Source organism: Tamandua tetradactyla, chromosome X, assembly GCF_023851605.1.
Source record: "Tamandua tetradactyla isolate mTamTet1 chromosome X, mTamTet1.pri, whole genome shotgun sequence".
NCBI classification, from domain to species: domain Eukaryota; kingdom Metazoa; phylum Chordata; class Mammalia; order Pilosa; family Myrmecophagidae; genus Tamandua; species Tamandua tetradactyla.
Genome location: NC_135353.1, coordinates 172769260 through 172788056, shown reverse-complemented (window position 1 = coordinate 172788056; position 18797 = coordinate 172769260). Strand labels below are relative to the sequence as shown.

The window sequence follows — 18797 nt, the reverse complement described above, 5'->3', positions numbered from 1 at the left end:
GGGGTCCACCTGGAACGCCGGGAAGAGGGCTGAGTCCTCGGCGGGCGTCTCCATCTCCAAAGTACAAATTCTCCAATGTACTTAAATTATACAGAAGCTTATGGATTTACCTAGAAACACTTACATATAAGTAAATGTTTAAATTATATACAAGGGCATGGAAGTTTGTGGATTTCTCTATAATACTTACAGATACATCATAGTTTAAATTGTATATAAGGGCATGTCAGTTTACGGATTTCTTTATAACACTCAGATATATATCAATGTTTAAATTCTATATAAGGATATATAAGTTTATGGATTTCTTTATAAATACTTAAATATATGTAAATGTTTAAATTCTATCTAGGGATATGTCAGTTTATGGATTTCTCTATACTACTTAAATAAACATAAATGTTTAAATTCTACATAAGAATATGCCAGTTTATGGATTTCTCTATAATACTTAAATATATATAAATGCTTAAATTACATGTAAAGATATATAAATTTATAGATGAATTTATAAATATTTCAATATACATATTTAAATTATAGAAAGAGATGAATTTATATTTATTTATGAATACTTAAATATATATATTGAAATTAGATACAGAGATATAAATTTACATATTTATCTATAAATACATAAATATATAAATATTTAAATTTATATAAAGAGATATAAACTCATAGACATAAATATTTACATATATATCAATGTTTAAATTCCGTATAAAGGTATATAACCTTATAGATGTATTTATGAATACTTAAATATATAAATATTTAAATTATATATAGACATGCATTTCTTTATTTATAAATACTTGAATATATGTAAATATTTAAGTTACATATAAGGATAAGAAATTATAGTTTTATCTATAAATACTTAAATACACAAATATTTAAGTTATATAGAGAGACATAAATTCACAGATTTATTTATAAATACTTAAATATACATTAATATTTGAAGTATATAAAGAGATATAAATGTATGGATTTATCTGTAAATACTTAAATACATAAATTTTTAAATAAACATTTGTAAATTTATAGCTTTATCTGTAAATAATTCATACATAAACAAATTCTATATAGAGATATAAATGTATAGAACTCTCTATAAATGCTGAACTACATACTAATTATTTAAATTTATTATGACAATATACGAATTTATAGATTTACTTACTATTTAAATATTTATTAGTACTTAAAATACCCATAAAGAGGTATAAATATATGGATTTATCTCCATAAACATGTCAATACTTACAAAGATATAAATGTATCTGTACTGTGCGCTCGGGCATAGCCGTGGCATTTCTTTGTCACATCGCTCGAGCATCCAGGCACTGCAGTGGGCAGCTTAGCCCCAGAGGCGAGCAGCCCTTTCCTAGAAACGCCCTCTTTTCCTGCCTCCCTCACAACACGCAAGAATCTGGAATCGGGCAAAGTACCGGTTAAAAACTCAGTCCAGAGGCTCCCCTGGACCTGTCCTGGGGCCGGGACTGCCCCCACGGCACCCCAAGTTTCCACAAGGAGACGGGACACAAGAGGCCATGACAGAGGCAGCAGCTGAGGCCGTACACCGAGGAGGGGCTCCCAGGGTGTGAAGTGGGGTGCCAGGAGATGCCGTCCCTTCCCGGGCGCCGGCTCTTGGGGCCAAGGGCCAACACCCTTAGCCCAGGACAGCACTTAAACCACTGGCCAGGAGTCCCAGGAGGCAGGAGGCCAAGGGCTAGCGGGATGATGACCCTTGGGCCACCACAGGGTCAGAAATCGAGCTCAATGCCCAACGGATCCCCACCTGCCTACTCGGCACGAGCGTGCCCAGGAAAACATGGCACTGGGCCCATCGGGGAAGCAGGTACCGACAGTGGCTGTGTACCCAGACCCATGGACAGGAGGTCTCTGAGGTCAGGAAGATGCCAAGACCAGAGAGAGAGGTGCAGAAGGTCCAGGAAAAAAGGAGAAGGCAGCTGAGCCCATGCACAGCTGGCTGCAGGACATGTCTCCCACACCAAAAGGAGAGAGTTCAAAGCCAACCATCGGGGTGCAGCCAGACCTGGGTCCCCAAGGCTAGGGGTCCAGGGAAGGGTCCTTCAGGTGGGTGAGCATCCCTGCCCTACCGGACCCCCTCCAACTCTGGGCAACTCTGTCATGGACTCTGCCACTCCCACACACCCCAAAATAATGAGATGCACACACATGAGCCTGGCCATGGTGGGTCACCGTGCAGTTCCCTTCTCATCTTCACATGCTTTGTGTCTTTGGACTTGGCTTCTCCAGCACCTGAGAACAAGGAAGGATGGCTCCATCCCACGCCTTCCAGCAATGAGGGCAATGAGGCTCCGAGCCCCTTGTTCTCTTTTAAGAATCTCAGGAGGATGGCGGAGCTCATGCTTCCGTGACTAAACTTATGTGGAGGGTAGATGGTCCAAAGGTGGAAGTGTGAGGACACGGCGGCATGAAAGCTGTAGGAGACATGGTTGTCATCTGCTTTGTCTTAAGATGTCATCTCAAAGCAAAGGTGACATCTCTAAAGAGAGCGCAGAGGGCGTGGAGGGAAAGAGAAATCTATACTTCTGACCGTGTAATCTTAACACGCTCTAGAATCAAGACGGCCACAGACGCACATGAGACATTGCAACAGGGAGAGCAAAGGATAGATTTTTCACAAGAGCTCTTGCAAAATAAGAAAATATCTGAAAGCCCACCTGTTCCCCAAACAGGCAAAGGAAATGAGCATTTTTCAGACATTCAAGAGAGACGTGCAAGAAATCTCTTTGTTCATTGCCTGTGGTGCATCACATTTTGATTGAATGATTATTCAATAAAGTGGTTTCATATAAGCACAGGAAAAAGACGCACAACCTCACTTATCATAAAAGAAATGGAAAGTAAGGCAAATGCCTAGTTTTCATCACTCAGATAAAGCAGGTCAATAGAAGGAGGCTGTACCCAGAAGTGTTAAAACCTGGAGAAATCAGACATTTTCATTCTCGGTGGCAGAGGGGATATTTGGAGGAGGCAGGTGGGACGTAGGCTGCATTACTCCTTTAAAAGCAAATTACCGTTGACCCAGCAACTCCACTTCCAAGAAATGGTTCTACAGATGACTCCAACAGAGCTCCAAAATAGGCAAACAAAAATATTCATGCAGCCGCATTTATAGTAGAAAAGTCTCCCTTCGATTGTCCTATTATATAAGGCTTGGTACAGTTGTTATTCACGAGAAAAGTCATATGGTTCCAACAACAACTGGGGTGAATTTCAAGAGAATTATGCCGAGTGGAAAAAAAAAAAAGAAAGAGAAAGCGATCTCAAAAGGTTACACACGGTATGAGTCTGTGTATGGAAAATTGTTGAAATGCCAAATTACAGAAACGGAGAGCATACCTGGGGTTGCCTGGGCTTGGGGAGAGGAGGGGCTGGGGGTGGGAGAGGTACAGAAAGGTGAAAGAACATGTGTCCTGTGGAGTCAGAGAATATCGGATAAGCCTACTGTTTTAGTTTGCTAGCTGCTGGAAGGCGATATGCCAGAAACAGAATGGCTTTTCAATGGGGGAGTTGATGAAGTTGCAAGCTGACAGTTCTAAAGCCATGAAAATGTCCCAAAGAAAGCAAGCCGATAGAAATGTGCAAATGAAGGCACCAAGAAGAGGTTATCTTTCACTCAAGAAAGGCCAAAGAAGGAGCACATGGCGACGTCTGCTAGCTTCCTCTATAGGCTTCTCATTTATGAAGCTCCTCCAGGGGTGTTTTCCTTCTCCATCTCCAAAGGTCTCTGGCTGCGTGGGCTCTCATGGTTGTTGGAGCTTTGAAGCTTTTTAAATGCTCCCTCTTTTAAAGGATTCCAGTAAACTGATCAAGACCCACCTGGAATGGATGAAGTCGCATTTCCCTCCCATCAAAGGTCAATACCATCTCCAACTGGGTGAGTCCCATCTCCGTGGAGATAACTGAATCAAATTTCCAACCAACACGGCTCAATAGGGATTAAAAGAAACGGCTGCTTCCAAAAGATGGATCAGGATGAAAACCCGGATTTCCGGGGGCGCATCATCCTTTCACACCAGTCCACCTACCCAAAACTGAACGCACACATGCACAAATATCTGAGTAAAGCTACAGACCTCCAAATCTGCGTGGGGAGCTGCTCCCAGCTCCAAATTGCAGCTGTGGGATTGGGTTCCGGCTTTGCAAAAAAGTTACCCTTAGGGGAAAACTGAAAAAAGAGTACAGACAGGGGATCTGTTACTTCTGACAACGGTGCATGCATCCACCATTATCTCAAAGTAAACACTTTAGAACAAAATGCTGAGCATATGCATATAACCTCGTTCTTAAAAAAAAAAAAAAAGGGAAAGGAAACATCTTCCCAACTTGAAAGCCAGTCACAGTTGTTTGGAAAGGATGGGTGCGTTTGATGCTAACCTTGGGGACTGATGCCATTTCCACAGCATGGTGCGTCTATCAAAAATCAAAGGCTGGACATATATGGTCATCTCTCCATGGTCCCATGTCCCAAAGGGACACTGTGAACATGGTCAAACCACAGCTTCACGGTCCACCATCCCGCTTCATCTCAAAGGCTCTTGGTCTTAGCTGGAAGCTCACAGGAGCCCTGTTGATGGGAATAAATGTTTATTCCCATGGATACATTAATATTTATTCATTCGTTCGCTCATTAAACCCTGTGTCCATGGGCCCCACCGGGAAGTAAAAGAAGACTTTCCTTTTCACCAAAAGAAGCAAGTTGGAAGAAACCTGGCATCGTGACCACTGGGGAAATGCAAATAGAATCACCGTGAGCGACCATGTCACACCCAGGATAATGCGTAGAATCAAAACACAGAGAATGGCGTGTGCTGGTGAGGATGGGGAGAAACGGGAATTCTCAGGCATTGCCGGTAGGAATGTGAAATGGTGTGGCTGCAGGAAAAACAGGTCAGGTCCTCAGAATGCTAAACATAGAATGACCATGCGGCTGATCCCTCTACTAAGTGTTTACGTGAGAGACATGAACCTCTGTCCACCCCAAAAGTTGTATGTGCAAGGGAACAGCAGTCTTGGTCCCGAGAGCCAAAAAGTGGGGGCGATGCATGGATGAGTGGGTACACAAAATGAGGCCCATCCGTGGCGTGGAATATTATGCAGTCATGAAAAAGAATGAAACTGTGGTTCACGCGATGACACGGATAAACCTGGAAATCATTACGCTGAGTGAATGAAGCCAGACACCTAAGAACACGTATCATATGATTCTTTTTATGTGAAATGTCAAAAATCACCTAAACAAAAGAGAAAGAGAGTGGACTTCCGGGGGCCAGGGTGTGGAAGAAAAGGGGGATGGAGAGTGAGTGATAAGGTGCTGGGATGCTTTTGTGGGGTTGAAAGTGCTCTAAGGTCGTGTTGGTTGGACAGCTCTGCAGAAATACTAAAAAAAAAAAAAAACTTGGATACGCTGTAAGCGGTGGATTGCATGGGATATGAGTTATTTCTCCACTAAAGGCGGGCATCTCACGTAACCATGGGTAATGGGTTCACAAAGTTGCATTTTGGCAGTTCCGAGAGTCATCCGACCATGGAAGATGAACTACGAGGAGGCACCTGTGGGAGAACGAACTATGGGCCCCAAGAAACATGTGTCGTAGTCTTAGCCAGTGTGGATGGGGATGGCAGAAATCTAGAAGGAACAAGAAGATGCCATGTGACAAGGCAGAGGTGCAAGCTGAGGGATGCCAGGATTGCGAGCCACCCCCTGAAATCCCCAGAGCACAGGAGAACGCTAGCCTTGGCGACAGCTTGAAAAGCATGCGCCCATCAATCCCTGTCGCTGACGCCAGCCCCAAGGATGGGTGGAGGTCAGCTCCAGCAAACCAAGATGGCGCCATTCCATGACCCTGGAAAGAAGGCGTCAGTGAGGACAACAGAGTTGCTACCCAACGGACGGATGAGACGAGTTGGGGGGGTGGAAGAAAAGTACCGTCTGCTGGAAAATAATGAATGAAACTATCTGCAGCAACCGCCAAGTGAAGAAACATGAAGCGTTTCTCTGAGTCCTTGGAAGGCAGGAAAACAGAGAGACACCTCCTTGGGTTCTTCGGCAGCTCATGACTCAAAAGATGCCTGAGGGAGGGAAGGGGAAAGGAAGTGAAATCCTGCCAAGGGGCTTGTTCCAGGGACCTTCTCACCAAACAAGGTGTGGGGAAAGCAGGCAAAAGAACACAGTTTTAAAACGTGAGGGGGGTTGGATTTAGTTCCCTGGGACCCTAGGAAGGCTCTGTATCTGCTGATGGAAAAAAAATCTTGGATGAGCTACACATTGAAAGAAATGGAGCATTGGGGGAAGGGAAGAGAAGGAGGCATTGGGGATGAGCTGGGACCTGGCTTCCTGGGATTGAGGAAGCCTTCTTGACCAAAAGGGGGAAAAGAGAAATGAGACAAAAGAAAGTCTCAGTGGCTAGAGATTTCAGAGTCAAGAGGTTACCCTGGAGGTGACTCTCATGCATTCTACAGATATCCCTTTTTAGTTGATGGTATATTGGGGGAACTGGAGGGAAGATCCTAAAACTGTTGAACTGTGTTTCAGTTGCCTGGATTTTTGAAGAGGGCTGTATAAAGATAAAACCTTTTGATGTGACCGTGTGATGGTGAAAACCTTGTGTCTGATGCTCCTTTTATCCAGAGATTGGACAGATGAGTAAAAATATGGATAAAAAATAAATCAATTATAGGGAGGACAGAGGGTAAAATGAACTGGGTAGATGGAAATAAGTAGTGGCCAGTGAGAGGGAGGGGCAAGGGGCATGGAATATTTGGGATTTTTCTTTTTCCTTTTTATTTCCTTTCCTGGAGTGATGCAAATGTTCTAAAAAATTATCAAGGTGATGAAAGCACAAATATGTGATGATATTGAGAGCCATAGATTGTACGCCATGTATGGACTGTATGTGTATGAAGAAGTGTCAGTAAAAATATTTAAAAAAAGAGGCACAGTGAAGGTCTGCCTTCCTCAGAGGCTGCAAGATGGAGTAGGAGAAAGCATCCAAGTGAAGCCAGGAAAAAAGTGGACATTACTTGAGGGTAAACACGAAGAATTGAGGAAGAAGCATCTCCCAAAACTCTGGGACGAGAAGCAACAGGGGTGTGCCAAAAATTAGACATGTCCTTCATGACAAATATAAATGCAAGCAGAAATGAATTTGGCTCTTTGCACATTCAGCATTGGGAAGGATTTAAATTCTAGAAATATTGCAATAACAGAATACTTGATATAGTCTCAGGATTTTCTGCTTTTCCAGGATTTTCTAGAGTTAACACAAGTTAACCCTAGAACAAATACATTCCCAGAGTTTTCTGCTTTTCCAGAGTTTTCTAGGGCTAACATAAGTAGATCAAGAATGAATACATTCTCAGGACTTTCTGCTTTTCCAAGTTTTCAAGGGTTAACACAAGAAGATTTAGAAGACAATCAGACCATCAGAGTGGCCCCAAAGACCACAAGATAAGAACTGAGGGCCCAAAATACTTGCCCAAGTCTGACAGAGCCAGACCCTCATTTCGTACCAAAACATCTACTTCCAGAAATCAACAGGTCATCCAAAAGCCATTTGAGCAGTTTAAAAGAATATGAACCTTGTCAGATAATGCACAAACCGTGAGCTCAGATAAAGGAGGGAAAACGGAACCCAAATGAACTTGTACCAAGTCAGACACATTTTCAGAAAGATAAGCAATTCTGAAAAGGCAGCCGCGGTACCCAGTGGCCATCCTGTACAAAGAATAATACATATTATTGGATTATAGTGACAAAAATACTGCATGTCTCAGCTATGGAAAGTTGAAGGGCCGAAGGGCAAGAGAGACCCAAACAGGTGTTCAAGCCAAGTTCACTCGGAGGTGGCATGGATAGGAGAAAGAAAATGGCAGAATGTCTGGTGGAATCTACAGGCCAAATGCAGTCAACAATTGTTCATGTAAGGCCCTAAGAATGCTGTCGACACTTACAAATGTCTTCCCATTTTCCAAAGCAGATAAGGGCTATTTCAGGACATGAGAAATACATGCCATTCACAAAGCAATGCAGACAGCCACACCTATTGGCTTATGTAAAGTTGAGGACTGTGCCGTCCAGCTACAACAGAGGAGCCCAAAATACTCCCTGCCTGGACCTCACTGAACAAGTCTGCAGACCCCTACCCAAGCTGGGAGAAGTCTTTTTGTCTCCATCCAGTGCAAAACCCATGCAGCGGCAGCTCGCATTGCATTTGGTGCCGAGGCAACGAGACCTGAAAGCTACCCAAGAGAAGCTCCAAAAGGGAAGGATGGAGTAAGGACGATTTGGGGGAAGCAATAAACAGGAGACCGGTTCTGTGGTCCTTAAAGGTCAAAGGAGAATTCAGTCTCTGTTTACAAAGCAAAGGTCCCATGAGCTCAAGGGAAGTCAACATAATCCAGCCTTCAAGGAGGCGTTGGCAGTGCCTGAGGTTTATTCCCGAATAGGGGACCCTGGCTTCAATGCACATGGGCACGAAAGGGTCTTGGCTCTCCGAGGAGAAGCAGAGGGTCAAGGAGGAGCTGGCCGCTGACCACAAGTCCAGCCCATCCTTTTCATTCTTGTCTTCTCTGCTTCCTCTCCCACGGCACTTGGCAAAAGAGACGGCAGTGCAACGGACACAAGTGAGCTCTCCCCGGGGGCCGTGTGCCCCTATTATTAAAAACAAACATTGGAAAGCACTATTCTGGGTCCTGCCCGCCTCCCGCCAGGAGAGATGGAGAAAAAGAAAAGGAAGCAGGGAGGGAAGAAGAAAGGAATGACAGGATAAGAGAGAGAGAAAAGGAAAGGAGGGGAGGGCACTGAGAAAGGACTGAAATTCTTTTTAAAGGGCTGTGGTTTCAAAACCATTCCCCGTGTGAACTTTTGCCAAGGGGAAGAAAATAGGAAGGAAAATAATGCAAAACTCCCAGCTCTGTGAGAACTTGGAGCAGCCGCGGCGCTATCTGTTTAGAAACAATGTTCCACAAAGATCCCCAAGAGCATCGTATGATTTATCCCTCCCCAGAACCAGATGCCAGAATGCGGTGGATATAACGCCAGCAGCCCACGAAAGGTTTAAAAAGCCTACAAGCTTTCGCGGCTGGGGAGTTGACACAAATAAAGCGAAATCGCCATTGACAGGTGTCAGACAAATAAATTAGGAGCAAACTGTACGGAACAAGAAGCAGATGCTGCCACATCAAATGGAAAAAACAAATGGGCAGAGGTGGCAAGGGGGGCTTAAAAAAAAAAAAAGAAAAGAAAGAGCTGCCGCTGGCTGGGGCAACATACATTTTCATGAGGACATACCAAAAAGCAAAAAATTTTAAGAAACGTGAAGGGGTCACCTGTACAAAATACAGCCCACCAGAGAGGAAACCTGTGCTGCTGCCTTTATTTCCAGCCACAGAGGAGAAAGGGGACAAGCCACAGAGCTGGTTTTCAAATGCCCTTTTACGGAGAACAAGGACCAAGGTCTGGGGGCGGCTGTGGGAATTTGAGAGCCCAAGGGAAAGAAGAACAGATTTTTCTTTGAAAAAAAGGAAGCATTGGTGATGCTGATTAATATTTTGGAAACTTCCAGCCTTGGTGGCAAAGATAAACTCCTGCCCTACCCGAAGACAGCTGGAATCAACAGCTGTTTCAGAGAGCTGCCAGCTTCAGCTGGTGGGCCCCATCAGATTTTGGGGTCCCACAGACGATGCCCCTGAGCTGAAACCCATCCACTGTTTCTAACCCACTCCTTGGTGATCGGAACGAACACCTGTGGGAAGGAAACACAAGTGCTGAGTCTTGGAGAATTGCACCTCCTTAGCGGAAGAAATTTCCCCAGCGCTAAACAGTGATTGCACATTTGGGGAAAATGTCATGTTTCCCTGATCAGGCGAAAGGTAAAAGGATCCTGGGGTCGTTTTCTAAATTAGTAGACCCTTCCCCTTTCTGCGGTGGCGCTGAGTTTGAAAGGGCACGCGGGAGCCTTTTCTGGGATGGAAAGGGGAAGTCATTCCCATCACAAAGCTGGCTGTGACTGACTTTACACAACACGGCTTGCAAGGGGAGGTGCCTCCGATCCTGGAAAGATAAAGGTCAGGAAAGCTGAGCACATGCATTTAGCTCAAAAGCACTCCCAGATCCCGTACCAAAGCCCAGAGATGTCTCAGAAGGGCTGTGCCTGCCTGCTGAATTTCGGCAAGACAATGACTCTACCAGAAAACATCACACGTCTCTTTTTTTTTTTTTTTTTTTTTTTTGCTTTTTATATATATATATATATAAGTGCTAGCATCTTATGCTTATTTTTAAACATTTCTCATCACGCTTAAAACTTGTCCCTGTATTTTCAAGGGCAATTTTTTTCCTTCTTGTTTTTTTGCTAAAGAGTGTTTCCCGAGTTTCCCCCCAGGTAAGGCTCCCCCTCAAACTAAGATGTAAATGCAAATTCATTGATCTCTGGGTCACTATATGGAGGTCTCTGTTGCTTTCCCTCCACCCTGAAGTTTGCATTTTTCTCTCATGTATTCGAGCTCCTGCCATGGAAAAGCATGAACCGTGTGGGATGTGTAAGTATCTGGGAGCAAAACAGCTGGCACATGCTGCTTCTCCTGGAGACTTCATAGACTTTGCCGATCTTCGGTAAGGTCCGTAATCAGAAGTCCGACTTTTGCTTTCTTCAAGGAGAAGAGGAAAGGATGTGATACACTGAGTTCCCACACTGTGCTCGTTCTGTCTCCGGGACACCCCAAGCCCTTTCTCTCCAATTACATTTTCCCGTCCATTTCCAAGATGGCGGACCCAACCCAACAGTCAAGGCTTCCACCGCGACGCATCAGGGAAGGATCTGCAGGAGAGCATCCAATGGTCGCTCCGTGAGGCCAGTCCACCTGGGTGTCCCCATGTGGCTACACAAACCCACCATCCCTGATCCCGAAGAAGCCTCCGTGGACACTGACCGCGTCGCCCAGTGGGAAAGCTTGGTCCTGGTCCAGACCCCATTCTCCTTCGTCTTCGTCCTCAGGCTCCGCCTCAGCCCCAGTGCGCGAGTTCTCGTACAGGAAGATCTGCTCGTCCACGTGCGCTGGGGCCAGCCGGTTCCTCTTGGCGCTGACCACGTTGGCCGAGGAGCCGAAGAGCCGCTCGGGGAAGATGCGGGTGGATGCCACGCACCAGTACTTCTGCAGCACCTTGGGGAGCACGGGGAACAGAGCGAGACGGTCTGACCACCACTTGAGAGGGTCCTCGTTGAGGCCGAGAACCTTCTGCGATTTGAAGTTGCTCAGTTCCTCCACCACCTGTGCATGACATTCCTCCTGATCCTCCAGGCTCCCCGACTGGCAGAAGATCTCAGCCAGCATGCTGTTGATGACGCTGGTGGGTGGCGGTGTGGGGGTCAGGGCGAGCTTCTTGACCGGTGGCTCCTCGGGCAGGGTGTACATCTTGTCCTCTGGGACCTGGAAGCCGCCCCCGTCTGGGGTCTTGTCCAGCAGGCTCTTGGCCTCCTCCACCACCCTGTCCTCCACCTGCTGCCTCTCGAAGGCAGAAAGGAAGGGTAGCTTCTTGTAGCGTGGATCCAGAAAAGTGACCACGTTGAGAAACATGTCAATCTCGGGCGTCTCTTGGTAGGTCTTGGAGAGCTCCTTGGCTATCACCTCCTTGGCCATGCTGATCTCCTTGGGGTCCGTCTCCTTGACGTTGAGTGTGGTGTTGAGCAGCATGTGCAGGAGAGGCTTCACCATGCTGATGGTTGGGTATCTGGAGGCGGACAGCATCTCGGCCACCTGCTTGAAAGGCTGCAGGAGGTCCACCAGTCCTTCCACCGTGGCCCACTCGCCGGCCTCCAGCATGAGGTGGTGATTGTTGCTGTCTTCCACCAGCACGGCCGCGATGACGAACTGCTGCTCCTTGAGCCGCTGCAGCATGGCCAGAGAGCTGCCCCAACCGGCCACGCGGTCGCTGACCAGCATGCAGGACCCGACGCCCTGCTGCTTCTGCTTCTCGTACAGCATGAACATGGCCACGGCGGACTGCTGGAAGTACTCCACCAGCCGGCGGCACCTAGCCAGCAGCGCGGCCAGCTTGGGCAGCTGGAAGGCCTGCCGGATGCCCGCGTTGAACGTCCGGCCCAGGCAGGGCATGTGGACTGGGATGTCCAGCAGCGAGCATGCCTTGACCACGTCCTTGCCGTAGTCAGTGGTGGCCCCGAAGACCTTGGCGCTGACGCCCCACTCGATGAAGGCCTCGTACAGGATCCGCGTGATGGTCTCCGCCGTGTTCTCTTCCGGCACCTCGAAGGTCTTGAGACACCTGGAGCCGACCGCGAGGCAGTTGGGGGACACGCTGCCCAGGAAGTGGACGGCCAGCGTGACGTAGGTCCGGTTCTGGTTGTCGCTCCTCCAGGTATCAGCCGAGATGCCGCACCAGGGGACATCGGCGAGCTCCTTGAGCACCGTCTCCCTGACGGCGCCGTACTTCTCCGGAATGGCCTTGCTGCAGAAGAACTTGCGGCTGGGCAGCTCGTACCGAGGATCCGCCGTCTTCAGCAGCGTCCTGAAGGTGGGTTCGTCCACGATGGAGGCCGGGTAGAGGCCCTCGCAGATGAGGCTGATGACCGCGGCGGTCAGCTCCTGCTGCTTCTTGCTCTCGTAGCCATGGCCGGGCTTCGGGACGAGCGTGTCCTGCGCCGAGGCGCCGGCCGCCGCCTGCTGCGCCGACTCGGGCTTGAGTTTGGAAAAGGCAGAGGCGAATGCCTCACGCATCTGCTCGGTGTTGCTCTTGACGAACTCGCAGAACTCGTCAGGGTGATTCTTCTCCAGGTGGTAGGAGAGGTTAGACGTGTTTCCGGAATAGGCGATCTGCGCCATGCAGATGCGGCAGTAGATCTTCTTCCACTGCAGGATGCATCCCTCGGCGTTGGTGTCGAAGCCGAAGTACTTCCACACTTTGCTTTTGGCGCGGGGGTGGGCCACGAGCTTTAAGTCCGGGGCGCACGCTTCGGGACCTTTGTTCTCCATCGCCTTGCCGCCAGGGGCCGGCCTTCTCAACCTTCGCTCATGGATGGGCACCTGCTAGGAAGCAGTGAGACAAAACAGAGCGTGAGAAAGGGCCCCGGAGACGGAGGCGCTGCAGGTCAGCGAGCGCTGAGACACAGCCGCGGGACAAAGCCACCCCGTCTTCCGGCGCGCCACTTGGAAGCAGAGGGCGGAGAGGCCTGACGCCCTGACTTTGGTTTGTGTCTTGCTTTTTCAAAGCAGAGCGGCAGATCTTGTGAAAGCATGCGTTAAGAAGCTCTTTCTTCCTGATTAATTGGAGGCAGCGTTTGCACATGTGATGGAAACGGACTTTATTTTGGGTAGGCGTGGAAACTTTGAAGGGTGCTCTTTATAGTTTTGACCGTGCCCTGTTTTGGGGGGAAGGCTTCACCAAGCACCCACCGTGTTGGGGAGGGGGGTCATGTAACTTTAAGGGAAATCCCTTGCAGGGCAGGAATCCAGATTTAGTGCCCATTAGCCAGCATGCACCGATGGTCACAACCGCCCCATGCCAAAGACAAGCCTCTGCGCCAGGCACCACCCACATTGCTGAATTCGGGGAGGGAAGCACGACAACATTTTCAAATATTGCCTCCAAATTTAAGCTACTTTTAATACAGCATGCTGCAACGGCATCCCAAGCCCATGAACGGCTGCAAATCTCATTTCAGTGATGGAGGAATTCTCAATGCCGGGAGCGTCCCTTAATGAAAGTTTTTGCACAGCGGGAATTCACACCCATGCACAGAAATGCCTGTTTGCTGTGTGCAGGTGAAAAGGTCATTTGGCTCTCCGACAGAGCGGACGTTTTGATGAGCCAGAGCCTGTTGTAGGTGAATGTCCAAATGTCCAGTCCCTTGGGGTCCCTATTCGAGTGCCTTTGCTGAGCTCAGGACAGCTTTTCTTCATTGGGACTGTTTATGGCCATGAAGTTTCGATCCACTATTTGGCAAGCAGGGGGTTAAGTGTTCAGGTACCTGCCAGGTGTTTTCTGAGGCTGGGGGAGATATTCAGAGCTACTCTCATTCACAAGGGTGAAACTATAAATGGGATTTCAGTAGTTGCCTTGAATTCTCCCAGCTCCCCGTAATGGCGGAGGGTCTCTGATTGCCCCCTGCATCAGCCCAGGAAGCTACAGCCTATTAATAGGGCATTTCTGAAGGTCTTGGGGACAGCATAGCATGCCTGATGCACGAGGAATCTCAGTAGCTCAGTGGCACTGCTGGGTTGCTGCTACAGGGAACCTGGTTCTATCCGTGACAGAGTGACTTACTGGGGGAAGCAGGAACTTGGTTCACCAGCCCTGCTCTCGCTGCACCCATGCCCAAGAGGGCATCTGGGGGATCCCCGGTGTGCAGAAAAGGTGGAGGACACCCCCCAAAGAAGAGTGGATGGGCTAGGAGGATAGAGATGCCGGACACACTGCAAGGGTTTCACCCAACCAACCTGAAAAGAGTTGGCAGGGTGCGGGACACACGGGGAGAGTTTCACACAACCAATCTAAAGAGTAGTTGGCAGGGAGGGTGGACGTGCTAGGAGGGTTTCACACAACCAACGTGAAGGGCAGCTGGGGACGGGATGCTGGACACACAAGGAGGGTTGGACAGCAGCTGGCCGGGAATGCGGTTGCCCTATCTGTACACTCCACAGAGGACTTCAGGTTAGGTGAAGACTCAGAAGGTTTCTTCAGAGGCGCTTTTACCCCATACGACCTGAATGTTCCTGGGGGTCCATTCCCAAGCCCTTCCAGGGACCCAGCGAGGTCCTGCCTCTTTCAGTTACACACGGATGAGAGGGGCTGGATTTTCACTGCTTCCGCCCAAACAACTCATCCTAAGATTCAGAACACAAGAGTGTAAGGGGGAATTCAGCCACCTTCTGAGCCAGTCATAAAAGAGAGACACAAAAACGTAAGACAAGGACACTCTTTTTATTTTTCATTTTTTAAAAAAATGTGGTTTATAGGGGCATGCAATTGGTTTGCAGTTGCTACACTTCAGGGAATTGTTGACTATGTTTTAAATGTCTCTGTTTTAATGTCTAATAAAATACACAGGGACGGATGTAAACCCCCTGAACACAAACTCATGGAGTTCCTATTTCTTGAAAGCCCAAATGGGCTCTAAATCCAACAGGCTTGAAATCCACTGTCTTTACCTGTACAGGATGCTTGCCATTTGTCATTGCCCACATCTGCACAAAACAGCAAGAATTAACTGTGGATTTAACACCACCTGTTTTTATAAACCTTAGAGAAGGCCCAAGATTCAACCTTTTATTCCCACCAGGAGGGAGAAAAGACAAAAAGTGTCAGTGATGAGATGGTAAGCAGCTATGTGGAGTGCATCAGTAAACATAAATTAATTTTTAAACAATAATAAGCCCATCATTCATAAATGTTAATGTAAGTATAACCTCACATGTATAAAACTATATCGAAATGTAAAATGACAGGGGAAAAAACTGAAGCCAAAACAAGTTCAGCGGCCGACGCTTTGAAAACTCAGCCCCCCTCCAGCCTGAAAACCTGGAGCCCCCGATAGAGCTGTATGAGAGGGTCCACTGACTCCTGGGGGAGGGGGATTCACACCTGTAAAATACCATGCAGTCCATTTTGTGTATCAGAAAGCCTGCTTAGTTAGTATTCGCAGATTTTAAGGAAAAATCTCTGCAGCAGCATTATAGCATGCTAAAACACAACGATGCCCATTTCTCTCCCCTTTCTAAACCTATGGACGCATCAGAGAAATTTCATTGCCCACAAGCAATCCCACTGTGAATGGTGAGTGGAGAGTTTGTACAACCCAATAATTCCATCAGTTTCAGGCCCATCAATGTTTGAATTGTGGAGGCCACCTACAGATGTTAAATGTACTAATTAAATTATGTGACTTAAAACACCGACAGAGACCAAAATCTGACCGTGTAGGTAGTTTCTTTGGGACACAGAGGACCATGGAGAACAACTCGCTTATAGGAATTCCTAATTCACTCTGTTTACAAAGGCATCCCACTGTCCATCATTTATTTCTAATTATCTGGGGTTGAGATAACTAATTTTTAAGAAGCCACAGCATTTTCAAGTACTATGCGTTCGCACTTCCTTCGTTTTCACACCGTGTAACTCAGATGATGCAAAATGCCTAGCCTATTTATTTCCCTTTGTCAAATTTCTATGATAATACCCTATTTTGAAGTTCTAAGCACAAACTCCAACTGCTAACCATGGAAATGCAGAAACTGGCCACTTTTTTTTTTACTGTTTGTCTCAGCGAACTTTGCTCAGCCCAGAGGAGAAAGTTCAATGCGGCCTGGTGAGTGTTTAGTCCTACAGTTAGAAGATACCCAGCAAAGGCAGGGCAAAGGGTGACATTTACAGAAAAGCAACAATATACTCTCATTATTAAAAATGAAGTCTAATCTGCCAGGATTAGGATTCTCAGAGGAAGCAAGCAAAGCCAGAATATTAATCTGATACATTGATACGGTTTGCTTAAGGACCTGCCATATTATCTGTAGCTTCTCTTAACAACATTTTTTTTTCTTTTTTATAACCAACAAGCGGAAAATACACAACAACACTGATTTTTGATATATAACGAGCGTGTTTTCAAGACAAGCAATTTGGTTCTGTGGTTGTAAACCACACTGCCCAGTTTAAATTCAAGTCTCAATATAAAAGAAAAATATCTTTTAGGGGAGCCCAAAATTCGTAAAATTGAAAAGGTAAATATAATCTACAGCCATACGCACACGTTCTGTAGGCTTTAAACACTTCTCTTTGGAAGTGGTTATCAATTTAAAAGGGACAGTGTTTACCAGCCCTTTCAGTACCCTACCCCCAATCAGTAGCAGGAGACACATACAATTTTTTTTTTCTGACTGGTTCTATTCAGTTCTAATCACTGTAAAAGTGTTACAAAATACCCAAGTCCACTCTCTAAGAAAAGCCAAAGCTGAGTTCACATAAAACTGAAAGACTCATTGCCCTGGGTAGAGATCGGAGAGGGTGGGACTCCTTTGAAAATGAGGTCCCCAGGCCTAGAGACCTTTGAGTTCCCTGAGAATCACCTCCCAGTGGTCCAGGGACCACTTTTCTTTGCTCACTCCCACGCTCTCCAGACCGTCCCGTGGAGTTTTGCCCAAGCAACTGAGCGTGGTCTCACAGCGCCGGAAAGCTACAAAACTCCAGGCCCCGAGGCTCTTTGCAAATCTATAAAAGCAATGCCCGACTTCCCACAAGACGTTTTGTGCAGGCAAAGCGTTTTTAAATTCTTAAAACATGCACTGATGTTAACAGACGCGAGGTGTGTGATTCTTCTCTCTGAAGCAGTCCACACAACTGCTCACACATCCTCCGTTTATCATCATGCCCTTGAAATCAGTTCCTACAGAGAAGCTGACCAGTTTCTTCTCATTTCTTCCTCCTGCCAGTGTGGTGAGCGCTAAACCAGGTCAATCCAAGCACACGGGGCGTCCCGGACAAGAAAGTCAACGGGTCCCCCACGCCAGCAAGTTGGAGACCCGGTGACTCTGGGAATGTTTCCAAAAGCCAGAGAAACAAAGTTGCCACTCGGCGGAAGGGCCCTCCCTCTAAGACCTCCGTGGCTCCGCAGTGCCCCCACGCGAAGCCCCCGGGGCGCTCTGCCCGTCCCTTCCCGGGAAGGCCGGTCCTTACCTAGGCTGGGCTGGGGGCGAGGTCCCGCGGGCGCCCCCTCCTCCCCTGCCCGGGAGAGAGGGGCGCGCAGCGGGGCGCGCGGCCACGGCCAAACCCCCGGCCTCGGGGGAATCGCGGGGGTCCCGGGCGGGACGCGGGGAGGTGGGAGGAGGAGGGAGGCGGACGGCGCTGCAGGAGGCCCCGGCCCACCGCAGGCAGGAAGGCGGCGGGGCCGCGCTCGCACCACGCGCGCGGGGAGGGCCGAGCCCGGGGAGAAGGAGGAGGAGCCCCGCGCCCCTCGCCCCCGCCGCGCCCGCCCTCCTTCCGGGAAGCGCCCGGGGCTGCCCCGCGGCAAGGTCACTCGGGGGCCGTGCCCGCCCCCACCTCCCTCCCCGCCGGCCCCCGGCCCCCACCGGGCTTCCCGGAGCTCCGCAGCGCGAGGTGCGCGCGCCCCAGGCCCAGCGCGGCCGCAGCCATTCCCGCCCCCACCCCGGCCGGCGCCCCCCGCCCCCTCGGCCCGCTGACCTGGCTTGGGGAGGCCCCCCCGGCAGCGCCGCAGCAGCTGCGCCAGCACCACCACGGCGCCCGCCACGTAGACCCGCAGGGCCGCCCGCGCCGCGGACAAAGGCGACATGGCGGCCCCGCTCGCTTCCGCGCCGCCCGCGGAGCTCTGCGCCGCCGAGCCGGACGGCGGAAACGCGCGCCGCCAGCGCCATAGCCACCCCCCTGCGCCACCCCACGCCGGCGCCGCCAGCCCCAGCGCCACCCCCCTGCGCCATGGCCACCCCCCCTGCGCCACCAACCCCAGCGCCATCGGCCCCCAGCGCCACCCCCCTGCGCCACCCCCTGCCGGCGCCACCAGCCCCAGCGCCACCGTCCTGCGCCAAGGCCACCTCCCTGCGCCACCCCCTGCCGGCGCCACCAACCCTAGCGCCATCGGCCCCCAGCGCCACCCCCCTGCCCCACCCCCTGCCGGCGCCACCAACCCTAGCACCATCGGCTCCCAGCGCCACCCCCCTGCACCATGGCCCCTCCTGGGCAACCCCCACCGGCGCCACCAACTCCAGCGCCA

The 18797-nt window shown here is 49.1% G+C and overlaps 1 protein-coding gene across 5 annotated transcripts in view; it reads right to left on the bottom strand.

Moving 5' to 3' along the window:
- Window positions 1–18379, bottom strand: part of ZBED1 (zinc finger BED-type containing 1) — a 195816-nt gene extending 177437 nt beyond the window's left edge. Inside the window, exons 1-2 of one of the 5 annotated variants that reach the window (XM_077146249.1) lie at window positions 18243–18379; window positions 1145–13101 (exon numbers count right to left, since the gene is read on the bottom strand). In XM_077146249.1, coding sequence (XP_077002364.1) covers window positions 10942–13101; window positions 18243–18359 — 2277 coding nt within the window. In that variant the 5' untranslated portion in view covers window positions 18360–18379 and the 3' untranslated portion in view covers window positions 1145–10941. Of the gene's footprint in view, window positions 1–1144; window positions 13105–17746; window positions 17926–18242 lie in introns of those variants that run through there. The other 4 variants (XM_077146245.1, XM_077146247.1, XM_077146246.1 and 1 more) reach the window with 4 other exon arrangements.
- Between the last annotated feature and the right edge of the window lie 418 nt (window positions 18380–18797).